This window comes from Chiloscyllium plagiosum, unplaced genomic scaffold, assembly GCF_037043375.1.
Source record: "Chiloscyllium plagiosum isolate Xiang-an unplaced genomic scaffold, Cpla_swu_hap1 HiC_scaffold_22, whole genome shotgun sequence".
Classification (NCBI taxonomy): Eukaryota; Metazoa; Chordata; class Chondrichthyes; order Orectolobiformes; family Hemiscylliidae; genus Chiloscyllium; species Chiloscyllium plagiosum.
Genome location: NW_028270160.1, coordinates 14385065 through 14397446, shown reverse-complemented (window position 1 = coordinate 14397446; position 12382 = coordinate 14385065). Strand labels below are relative to the sequence as shown.

Below are 12382 nucleotides of genomic sequence, written 5' to 3'. Positions count from 1 at the left end.
TTCTCCCCCCCCTCTTCTCCCCCCCCTCTTCTCCCCCCCCTCTTCTCCCCCCCCCTCTTCTCCCCCCCTCTTCTCCCCCCCTCTTCTCCCCCCCCTCTTCTCCCCCCCCTCTTCTCCCCCCCCTCTTCTCCCCCCTCTCTTCTCCCCCCCCTCTTCTCCCCCCCCCTTCTCCCCCCCCCTCTTCTCCCCCCCCCTCTTCTCCCCCCCCCTTCTCCCCCCCCTCTCCTCCCTCTTTCCTCTCCTCCCTCTTTCCTCTCCTCCCTCTTTCCCCCCTCCCACTTTCTCCCCCTCCCACTTTCTCCCCTCTCCCTCTTCTCCCCCCCCTCTTCTCCCCCCCCTCTTCTCCCCCCCCTCTTCTCCCCCCCCTCTTCTCCCCCCCCCTCTTCTCCCCCCCCCTCTTCTCCCCCCCCCTCTTCTCCCCCCCACTCTTCTCCCCCCCACTCTTCTCCCCCCCCACTCTTCTCCCCCCCCACTCTTCTCCCCCCCCACTCTTCTCCCCCCCCTCTTCTCCCCCCCTCTTCTCCCCCCCCCCTCTTCTCCCCCCCCTCTTCTCCCCCCCCTCTTCTCCCCCCCTCTTCTCCCCCCCTCTTCTCCCCCCCCTCTTCTCCCCCCCCTCTTCTCCCCCCCCTCTTCTCCCCCCCCTCTTCTCCCCCCCCCTCTTCTCCCCCCCCTCTTCCCCCCTCCCTCTTCCCCCCTCTTCCCCCCTCCCTCTTTCCCCCCTCCCTCTTTCCCCCCTCCCTCTTTCCCCCCTCCCTCTTTCCCCCCTCCCTCTTTCCCCCCTCCCTCTTTCCCCGTCCCTCTTTCTCCCCTCCCTCTTTCCCCCTCCCTCTTTCCCCCCCTCCCTCTTTCCCCCCTCCCTCTTTCCCCCCTCCCTCTTTCCCCCCTCCCTCTTTCCCCCCTCCATCTTTCCCCCCCTCCATCTTTCCCCCCCTCCATCTTTCCCCCCCTCCATCTTTCCCCCCCTCCATCTTTCCCCCCCTCCATCTTTCCCCCCCTCCATCTTTCCCCCCCTCCATCTTTCCCCCCCTCCATCTTTCCCCCCCTCCATCTTTCCCCCCCTCCATCTTCCCCCCCTCCATCTTTCCCCCCCTCCATCTTTCCCCCCCTCCATCTTTCCCCCCCTCCATCTTTCCCCCCCTCCATCTTTCCCCCCCTCCATCTTTCCCCCCCTCCATCTTTCCCCCCCTCCATCTTTCCCCCCCTCCATCTTTCCCCCCCTCCATCTTTCCCCCCCTCCATCTTTCCCCCCCTCCATCTTTCCCCCCTCTCCATCTTTCCCCCCCTCCATCTTTCCCCCCCTCCATCTTTCCCCCCCTCCATCTTTCCCCCCCTCCATCTTTCCCCCCCTCCATCTTTCCCCCCCTCCATCTTTCCCCCCCTCCATCTTTCCCCCCCTCCATCTTTCCCCCCTCTTCTCCCCCCCCGTCTTCTCCCCCCCTCTTCTCCCCCCCTCTTCTCCCCCCCTCTTCTCCCCCCCTCTTCTCCCCCCCCTCTTCTCCCCCCCCTCTTCTCCCCCCCTCTTCTCCCCCCCCTCTTCTCCCCCCCCCCTCTTCTCCCCCCCCTCTTCTCCCCCCCTCTTCTCCCCCCCCCTCTTCTCCCCCCCCCTCTTCTCCCCCCCCTCTTCTCCCCCCCCTCTTCTCCCCCCCCTCTTCTCCCGCCCTCTTCTCCCGCCCTCTTCTCCCCCCCCCCCTTCTCCCCCCCCCCTTCTCCCCCCCCCCTTCTCCCCCCCCCCTTCTCCCCCCCCCCCTTCTCCCCCCCCTCTTCTCCCCCCCCTCTTCTCCCCCCCTCTTCTCCCCCCCCCTCTTCTCCCCCCCCCCTTCCCCCCCCCTTCCCCCCCCTTCCCCCCCACCCTCTTTCCCCCTCCCTCTTTCCCCCTCCCTCTTTCCCCCTCCCTCTTTCCCCCTCCATCTTTCCCCCCCTCCCTCTTTCCCCCTCCATCTTTCCCCCCCTCCATCTTTCCCCCCCTCCATCTTTCCCCCCCTCCATCTTTCCCCCCCTCCATCTTTCCCCCCCTCCATCTTTCCCCCCCTCCATCTTTCCCCCCTCCATCTTTCCCCCCCTCCATCTTTCCCCCCCTCCATCTTTCCCCCCCTCCATCTTTCCCCCCCTCCATCTTTCCCCCCCTCCATCTTTCCCCCCCTCCATCTTTCCCCCCCCTCCATCTTTCCCCCCCCTCCATCTTCCCCCCCCCCCTCCATCTTCCCCCCCCCCCTCCATCTTCCCCCCCCCTCCATCTTCCCCCCCCCCTCCATCTTCCCCCCCCCCTCCACCTTTCCCCCCCCCTTCCACCTTTTCCCCCCCCCTTCCACCTTCCCCCCCCCTTCCACCTTTCCCCCCCCCTTCCACCTTCCCCCCCCCCCTTCCACCTTTCCCCCCCCCCCCTTCCACCTTTCCCCCCCCCCTTCCACCTTTCCCCCCCCCTTCCACCTTCCCCCCCCCCCCTTCCACCTTTCCCCCCCCCCCCCTTCCACCTTTCCCCCCCCCCTTCCACCTTTTCCCCCCCCCTTCCACCTTTCCCCCCCTCCACCTTTCCCCCCCCCCCTTCCACCTTTCCCCCCCCCCCTTCCACCTTTCCCCCCCCCCACCTTTCCCCCCCCCTCCATCTTTCCCCCCCCCTCCATCTTTCCCCCCCCCTTCCACCTTTCCCCCCTCTCTCTTTCTTCCCCCCTCTCTCTCTCTTCCCCCCCCCCCCCCCCCCCCACACCAACCACTCTTCATGCAACCCTCCTCCCACTACACCCTGAAAACACCAGTCCTTACACTGAGCTGCAGCAGTAGTTTGACCCGGAGTGTCCAGAATGTGAGTGTGCTAGAGCTGTCCAAAAATTCCCAAGATGGTTTCCTGGCTTCTTCTCCATGCCCCCAGTTCCTTCACTCCACCATTGGCAGCATACTATCAGTTGTCTGAATCTGACACTTGGAAATTCTAACCCTATTTCTCCATCTCTTTACCTCTGTCCTTTTAAGATATTCCTTCAAACTTACCAAACCTAATATCTCCTTGTATAGAAAATGCAGCTTCGTGAGCAACAATGAAATAGTGACCAGATTATCTGCTGTGGACCTCTCCAGCTCACTTTCAGATTCCTGCTGCACTTTCCCATTCACACAAGAGAGCAGATTCAGCTTTGATTCAACGTCCCTTGGCGCCGAACCTCTGACAGCACAGCGCTCCCTCGGCGCTGACCATCTGGGGGTTGGATGGTGACCTGGGGTGGGGGATGTGGAGGAGCCTAGGGGTGGGGTGTGGACAGGGAGCCTGGGGTGGGTGATAGGGCAGAGCCCATGGTGGGAGGGTGGAGTCTGGGGTGGGCGATGGGGCGGCTGTTGAAGCTGGGAGAGGGATATAAACCTATTTGGGGTTATCCGCGATAAAGTCTTGTTGTGTATTAACGGCGTGCACCCTACCTCCGCAGTGATGAAGGGCTTTGTGTACTGCTCCTTTCTGAAGCCCTACAACCCTCGACGGAGCCATTCGGACATCTCAGTCGGGAGTCATTCCTCCAATGAATCTGGTTATGGTGGTTCATCTCCGGTAATCTCGCGGCAGAACAGCACCTCGGGGTCAGCAGTGAGCTCCTCGGGTGGTGCAGCTTCCTTCACCCCCACTGCACCGGTTACCACGGAGACCATGGACGGCTCTCCCCCCAAGGCAGCAGCACAGCGGCAGAATGCACCGGAACCCTCCCCTCCACGTATGGCCGCATCTCCCCCGTGGCCAAACCTGACTGACACCCCCACCTCGTCATCTCGCCCGGCCCCTCTGATGTATCGATCCAACACCTACGACCCACCACCGGCAACAAGCTCCCGTCAGTCACCCACACCTCACCGGCCACACGCCAAGGATTCCTACCTAACCGTGCAGCCGAAACGGTTCAACCAGATGGAATACTCACATTCCCGGGATCTCCGCGGCAGGAAGCGGGAACTGCGGAGGGCTTCATCACAGGAGGGGTATCTGGAAAGCAAAGACTATGATCCCGGGCAGCAGGTATGAGCAGCAGGAATCGACAAGAGCCCCAATCCCATTCCTGAACCAGCGAGAGCCCCCCTCCCATCCCATCCCCAACCCAGCAAGATTCCCAATCCCATCCCGTCCCTGACCCAGCGAGATTCCCATTCCTGTCCCATTCCCATCACCGGCCCCGACCCGGCAAGAGCCCCAATCCCATCTCTGAAACCATTTCCACCCCTGAAACCTTGCCCAGTCCACCATCTTGATGTGCACTGGTCTTCAGTAGCAGCAGTGTTTACCATCTACAAGATGCATAACAACAGGTCACTATAAGGCTCCTTCCAAACCCACGACCACTCGGAATAGAAACAGGCCACACCAATCTTCCCTTTCCCCCTGCATTTCCCATGGCTAATACATCTAACTTGCACCTTCCTGAACACCTAAAAGTGATTTAGCATGGTCAGTCCACTTAAGTTGCACATCTTTGGACTGTGGGAGGAAACCAGAGCATTGAACCGAAACCCACGCAGACACTGGGAGAATGTGCAAACGCCACAAGGAGTCGCCCGAGGGTGGAATTGAACCTGGGTCCCTGGCGCTGTGAGGCAGCAGTGCTAACCACTGAGCCACCGTGCTGCCTATCTAGAAGGACAACGGCAGCAGATACATGGGAACACATCTGTAAGTTTCCCTCCAAGCCACTCACCATCCTGACTTGGAGATATACTGTTCCTCTTCTGTCGCTGGGTCAAAATCCGGGGATTCCTTCTCTAACAACATTGTGGGTCTACTCCAGCACATGGACTGCAGCAGCTCAAGCATGCAGCTCACAGCCTCCCTCTCCAGGACAATTAGGGATTGCCAGTAAATGCTGGCCCAGCCTGTAAGACCCACATCCTAACTCTTGAAAGTTGCTATAGAAATGCAGCTGTCTTTGACAATGTAGCAGGCCCTCCGTAATGCTCTGAAAATTTAGGATGGACCTTTATGTGCTATGCCCCACAAGCGTTGACTCTGACAAGCCAAGTTAATGATACTGGTAGGAAGACAGAAACCAGCGTTGCCAATGTTGGGGGTGAATGAGGCTGTTCCTATGTGTAATACAGGTTGGCTGCAAAGTCTAAAATTGTTCACCAATCTGAATGCCATTTCTTTGTTCTGTCTCTCTGCAGGTTTACTATGCAATCTATGATTTCCAAGCTCGATGTGCTAATGAACTGTCCATTGTCAACAACCAGCGAGTGCGAATCCTCCGGTTCCAAGATATGAATGGAAACCGGGAATGGTGGCTAGCAGAAGCTAATGGAAGACGGGGATATGTCCCTGCCACTTACATCAGAAAAACGGAATACACGTGAATTAAAAGGACAAAATGGGGAGCGGGAATATCCTGGAAAAGAATATGAGCACCCCCTCTTGTATTTAAAGACAATTGAACACAAGAGCAATGACTGTCTCTCGCTCCAAACTCAAGACAGAGGAAGAGGCCTTTTGATAGCTTTGGTGTCTTATTTCTCCAAAGATGTTTCTGAAAGGGTTTCAGTTTAAGCTGACCAAACGGAATAATTGCTGGAACTAATCCTGGCCAATTCTACTCTGACATTCGGCGTTATACAAAAATGACCTCAATTGACAATGTACCAGTGCTAAAATATAAAATATATATTATATATATATATATAAATATATAGATATACAATTCCAGAACAATTCTTTTTGAGAACTTAAACAGTATTTTAAACCTGCTGATCCTGTCTCTTCTCCCTACCACGCACCCTGTTCTCCAAACCACCAGCCTCATGCCATTTCCAGGGCAGCCATTTTGAAGTCAGGACTGCGCAAGGAGCCAGATTTCCCATCATGTATTTGCCTAACACCACAGCAACCTATATTTTATTCAGGACAAAGGCAGCCTTTATAAAACCACTGCAAGTGTTGTGTCCAGTTGGTGAGAGATCTTTCATATATGACCTCAGGTGATTACTTCCAGTGTGAACAGCCTTTCGAGGTAGGCCGCAACTGAACTGCACATCTCCAGCTGTTCAGAAATGTGGCAGTACAGCACTTTCAGTCAAGAGTATCCTGAAGGCAGCACAACGGGCACTTTACATGACACACAGCAGAAGTTTGTAATGGAACCAACTGGAATATAACTTCTGGATGTTAACTTGAGAAGCCATGGCAGTAACTTGTTGTTCAGTTCAATAAATTCTGTTATTCTGACAGGGGTCAGAAGACTGTGGGCCATTATGTTTGGTTCATGATGTGAATGGAATAAAACTAAGTGAGATGCCTGATGGTTTTTGAGTGAGGGGAAGGTGGTGCAGGGGTTGTTCCAAACTCAAATATGAGTTGGACTGTAAATGGCCAAAGGCATCAAAAGTGCAGAAAAACAAGTGAAGAGCCACGATCTGATTGTATGGCAGAATCGGTATGAGGGGATAAATAAGCTCCTTTTCCAAACAGCAATGGACAGCACAGTCTGAAGGAGAACATCTTGCATTAAACCTGAAATGGAGATGCGTCTGTGTAAAACTGGGTGGGAAGAATACACCTTGCTGTTTGGGGGGAAAGCGGGAACAGGCTATTGAACTGGATGATCAGCCGTGATCATATAGAACAGTGGAGCAGGTCATAGGCTGCATGGGCGGCTCAGTGGTTAGCACTGCTGCCTCACAGCGCCAGGGACCCGGGGTTAGTCCAGCCTCGGGCAACTGTCTGTGTGGAGTTTGCACATTCTTCCCGTGTCTGGGTGGGTTTCCTCTGGGTGCTCCGGTTTCCTCCCACAGTACAAAGATGTGCAGGTTAGGGGAATTGGCCATGCTAAATTACCCGTGGTGTTAGTGCATTAGTCAGAAGGAAATGGGTCTGGGCAGCTTACTTTTTGGTGGGTCAGTGTGGACTTGTTGGGCCAATTGGCCTGTTTCCACACTGTAGGTAATCTAATCTACTCCAAAGTTTGTGTCTGTGGCTGAGAGTCTGAGCCTTGTTGTCTGTCCGCTCCCAGAATGGATGTGATCCTTGGCAAATCCAGCATGGTGCTGACTGGGTATTTTAGCCAAACCTGACAGGCAGCTTATCCTCATGACGCCAGCATTAGTTTGTGACCCATTCTCCTGTCCCAGTTATCCCACTCCTTGCCTGTTGCACGCGGGCAGTGAAGATAGAGTTTTCAGCTGGGTTTTCCTGACCCTCGGCCACCTACGAAAGGCAGGAAGCTCTCCTCGGGCACCTGTCCTGGCATGTTGTTCTGGGCCAAGGAGAACCCAGCACAGTTCGGTGAATGTAAACACTTCTGCCCCACCAGACCCAGTGAGCCACCCTGGCTTACCTTCTGCAACAGTCGTCTTTGTGATACGGTAAATCTTGTAGACTACAGTGTTTCCAATCGGCAGGAAGTTTACACATTAGCATTTTCCATTCACCAGTAAGAACACCCCTCTCCCACTAATCAATGCAGTCTGTCCTACACAGTCTCATCACTACAGGAAGGCATCTATTTATGTTCTCAAATTAAAAAGCCATTCTTTGTCCAATGTTGCGTGAGAGAGATGGGTTTAGGAAGTTGAAGCAGAGTTTATGCTGAAGAGCCATTGTAATGTTGTTAATACTTTTTGCAGTCACTTAGACCAGATGTCTCACGACTCCCAAAGAGATGTATGTTTATTTTCTCCAGGTCAAAGTAAGGTTTAAATAGTTTCCTTATTAACACATTGTTTCATTTTCTGGACCCCAGCCTCTGCGTTTACATAGGGCTCCACTGAACGCTGAAGGTTTATCCTACTCATTTTCTCCCTTTCTGTTTCTGAAAGTGGAATGACCCTCCAGAGGAAGTGGTGGATACGGGTGCAGTTGCAATGTTGAAAAGACATTTGGAAATGTGAATAGGTAATGTTTGGAGGGATATGGGCCAGGAGCAGGCAGGTGGGACTTCTTTAGTTTGGGAATATGGTTGGACCTAAGGGTCTGTTTCTGTGCTGTATGAATCTATAAAGATTGTGATTATGTTGTGTTTTACTAGTCACAGGATGCCCAGCCACTGACCCCTGCCAGTGTGTGAACTCTGAACCCCGACCCCCACTGGTGCCTGATCCTTGCCGGTTTACAAATCCTCATTCGGTGCCCTGACCCCAACACTGATTTTCTGAAACAGGCCTCTGAAGATCATTTCTCAGTGCACAGTTCTTGATGAAGGAGTTGGTTTTGCAACATTAGAGTGCACACCCACCTCCCACACAAAGCCCAATAATGCTGAGGCATAAAAGGAAGAGATGACTTTAATCGAGACATACTGAGCTGGAGCCAAATTACTTTGCGTTATAACCCAAATTCCATTCCTGCCTCAACGCGTGCGCATGCGTACACAAACACTCTGACTGATATGGGAAACATTGAGTAGTACAGACATTATTTATCCAGCTGTGGGTGCCAACACCACCAAATGCTGCCAAACCAGGCATACTGCAGCTGCCCTGAATAATGTAGACAGTTCAGAGTGAAGGTTGAGCATGCATCCACTGGGGTTGATAAGGATGAGAGCTGGCCTTAGAGTCAAGATTAGATTCCTTACGGTGTGGGAAACACGCCCTTCAGCCCAACCAGTCCACACCAACCCTCCGAAGAGTAACCCACCCAGACCCATTCCCCCTAACTCTATGGGCAATTTAGCATGAACAATCACCTAACCTGCACATCTTTGGAGTGTGGGAGGGAACCCACGCAGACACTGGGAGAATGTGCAAACTCCACACAGATGATCTGTTGAGGCGAGAATCGAACCCAGGTCCCTGGTGCTGTGAGGCAGCAGTGCTAACCACTGAGCCACCATGCCGCATCTAGTGGACTGAGCATGGTGGGTGCTGAGAGGATGATTCACTGTCTGAGAGACATTAGGACAAGGGGTCTCCCATTTAAGATGGAGCTGAGGAGATTGTTTTTTTTTCCTGAGGGTTGAGAGTCTTTGGAACTCTCTTCCCCAGAGAGGTGTGGAGGTGGGAGTTATTGAATATTTTTAAGGCAGAGGTAAGATCACAGGTTATCAGAGTAGGTGGGAATGTGGAGTTGAGGCCACAGTTACAGCAGCCAGAATCTTAACTATTAATCATTCAAGGGATGTGGGCATCACTGGTTGGGTGGGCATTTATTGCCCATCCCTAGTTGCCCTCGCGAAGGTGGGGGTGAGCAACCTTCTTGAGCCACTGCGGTCCATGTGCTGTGAGTTGACCCACAATGTCATTAGGAAGGGAATTCCAGGATTTTGACCCAGCAGTGAAGGAAGAGTGATATATTTCCAAGTCAGGGTGGTGAGTGTCTTGCAGGTAAACTTACAGATTGTGTATTTCCATGTATTTGCTGCCCTTGTCCTTCTAGATGGAAGTGGTTGTGGAGTTGGAAGCTGCTGTCTGAGGATCTTCGGTGACTTTCTGCAGTGCATCTTGTAGTTAGTGCACGCTGATACTGTGTCGGTGGTGGAGGGAGTGAATGTGATTCCAATAAAGCAGCTGCTTTGTCCTGGATGGCGTCAAGCTTCTTGAGTGTTGTTGGAGCTGCACCCATCCAGGCAACTGGGGAGTATTCCATCCTGACTTGGTGAATGAGGCAGCAGGTAAGCAATGGCCAAATGGCCCACTCCTACCTTGTAGGTTTAAATCTCAGAAACGCTTATGTTTTCTCCCAAGGAAAGAGATGAGAAAGGGCTGTTGTGGTACAGTGGTGTAGAATCCCTACTATCAGGTCAAACTGACCCTGCGAAGAGCATCCCACCCAGACACCCAACCCATCCCTACAATCCTGGATTACTCATGGTTAACCCACCTAGCCTGCAAATCCCTGAATACTATGGGGTAATTTAGCATGGCCAGTCCACCCTAACCTGCACATCTTTGGTTTGTTGGAGACAACCCATGCAGATATGGGGAGAACGTGCAGACTCTCCACACGCACACAGTCGCCTAAGGCTGGAATCGAACCAAGATCCCTGGTGCTGTGAGGCTGCAGTGCTAACCACTGAGCCACTGGTAGTATCCCTGTCACTAAGTCAGGAGGTTGGTGTTCAAGTCCCAACTGTTTGAGATTTGTAATAACATCGCTGAGCAGGTTGGTTTCATAATATAAATCATTTTAAAGAGACACGATTTTTATCTGTAAGATTACACAACAGTTCCCTTTATTATGTACCAACAACAACTTGGCATTATTCAGTATAGTGCTTTTAACAAGCCAGAATGTCCCACAATGCTTCCTGAGCAATTGAAATTTGACACTGAGCCACGTAAGGAGATATTAGAGCAAGTGCCTAAAACCTTGGTTGGTTTAAAGAGAGAGAGTTGGAAAGGATGGAATTCCAGTACTAGGCCTGAGGCAGCTGACCTGTGCCTGTCAATAAGGGAGCAATTAAAATTGAGGTTGCTCAAGTCACCAGAATTCAAGGAGCTCTGAATCTCTGTCATGTTGGAGGACGTGGCCGTGGAGAGGTCTCAAAACCAGAGTAAAAATTCTAACTCAAAATGGCAAGAAAGGCAGATGATGTGGCAGCATCTGTATAAGGAAGAACAGAATTAGCGTTGAGTCCAGCCTGACTCTGACATGATCAAAGCTGAGGCGTTTGTGAAGACGAAGCCAGTGTGGTTCAGAGAGAATGGTGTTGACAGTGATGGGGATCTCTTGCTGGACTTGTACTTGGAATTTCAGTTGGTTTGCACCAAGCTTGAGCCACCAGTCCTGGTACCCAACTCGATCAAGTTACATCTCCCAGCTCGCCCAGTAAATGCTGCAGATAAAATTCCAGCCAGACTGAGCTTTCCGTGTGCCACAATTCAGCAACACTTTAAATCAAATTTGTGCTCATTTTAGAAAATAAAGGAAATTTTGAGAGTCTGTTGTCAAGTCCCGAGTGCCTCAGATATTGAATTTCACAGCATCAACACTCATGAACGAACACCATAGCAGAGCTCCCCCTGGTCAGTTGTCACGCTCTCACGTCCAATGCGACAGTCAGAGGGCTGTGGCTCCTGCCTCTGTTATCCCAGCATCCTTTGCCATATTATAGAAGTATCCTTGTTTTTGGAGGAGCTTGAAGGGACTGTCAAATTCAATGATTCTTCCAGCGTCCAAAACCATCACCCTGGCACAAAACAAGTACAAGATATGTTATTGTCACTCTCTTGCTCGGATCTTGAATATTAGTGGGAAGAGTGTCATCTTGTGTTCATCAGGACAAAGGCAAGAATGGCAAATTTCAAACTATCTCAACAGTTTACATTACAGGAGGAAAAGGAGCAGGCAATATGCTCTAGCAATAAAACACTACAAATACTGGTAAACCTCGACAAATCTGGCAGCATCAGTGGAGAGGGAAACAGAGTCAATGTTTCAAGTCTGGTATGACTCCTCTTCAGAATATGTTCAAGACTTTGTTCCTTTTATAATTTATTCAGAAGCTGATGGTTCCCTGTTTGATTGGCTGAGACATTGCCAATTGGAAAGCAGAGTTCACTTGCCAACCAATCAGCACCTCTTCTCCTGCAGTACAAATGGTTGTGATTATTTGAAATTTTTCATTCGTGTGTTTGTCCCAATGAGTCGAAGGTGAAACACGCCGTCAACAACTCTCTCTTCAGCGGTATACCTTTTTTGTCGTAAATCCTCTTTTTCCCTGGAGCTTCGGAGGCTGAGGGGTGGCCTTATAGAGGTTTATAAAATCATAATAAGGTGAGTAATCAAGGTCTTTTCCCCAGCGTAGGAGAATCCAAAATGAGGGCATTGGTTTAGGGTGAGAGGGGAAAGAATTAAAAGGGACCAAAGGGGCAACGTTTTCATACATAGGGTGGTGTGTGTATGGAATGAGCTGCCAGAGGAAGTGGTGGAGGCTGGTACAATTATAACATTTAAAAGGCACCTGGATGGGTATTTGAATAGGAAGGGTTTAAAGGGAGATGGGCCAAATGCTGCAAATTGTCATAAGCCAACCCAATTTCCTTGCTGCCTTTCCTATAAATTTCTGCTGGACTCTTGTGTTGTTCTGCACCTTACTGCAGTGACCACTCGACCAGGGTGAGGGTGGACACTGACTGACACAAAGCTAAGCATCAAAACTAAGCCCAATTTTTGATGTCTTACAAATCTCCACCACTAGGGGTCACTGGATAATGTCTCCTATTGACCCAAGAAGAATGCCTTTCATCAGGAACATCACCGTCAGATGTTTCACATTAGAGCATGAACTTTAAGTTCTGGTTCTACAACAAGATCAATTCCTGATGAAGTGCTTGTGCCCGAAACGTCGACTCTCCTGCTCCGCGGATGCTGCCTGACCTGCTGCGCATTTCCAGCACCACACTCTTGACTCTGATCTCCAGCATCTACAGTCCTTACTTCCTCATAGGTGAGCACAGGTAGAGGATACAACCTGGTTGGTTGATG

General features: G+C 52.1%; 2 protein-coding genes across 11 annotated transcripts in view; one reads left to right on the top strand and one right to left on the bottom strand.

Moving 5' to 3' along the window:
• The window catches only part of dnmbp (dynamin binding protein), a 108498-nt gene extending 102295 nt beyond the window's left edge, over window positions 1-6203 (top strand). For all 7 annotated transcript variants that reach the window (XM_087998776.1, XM_087998774.1, XM_087998775.1 and 4 more), the window contains 2 exons: window positions 3417-3994; window positions 5134-6203. In XM_087998776.1, the coding sequence (XP_087854902.1) occupies window positions 3417-3994; window positions 5134-5319 (764 nt within the window). In that variant the 3' untranslated portion in view covers window positions 5320-6203. The remainder of the gene's footprint in view (window positions 1-3416; window positions 3995-5133) is intronic.
• A 3817-nt stretch (window positions 6204-10020) lies between these two features.
• abcc2 (ATP binding cassette subfamily C member 2) overlaps window positions 10021-12382 on the bottom strand; it is a 72076-nt gene continuing 69714 nt past the window's right edge. For 3 of the 4 annotated variants that reach the window (XM_043712958.2, XM_043712956.2, XM_043712957.2), the window contains exon 32: window positions 10021-11084. In XM_043712958.2, coding sequence (XP_043568893.2) covers window positions 10955-11084 — 130 coding nt within the window. In that variant the 3' untranslated portion in view covers window positions 10021-10954. The remainder of the gene's footprint in view (window positions 11085-12382) is intronic. The other variant, XR_015760876.1, reaches the window with a different exon arrangement.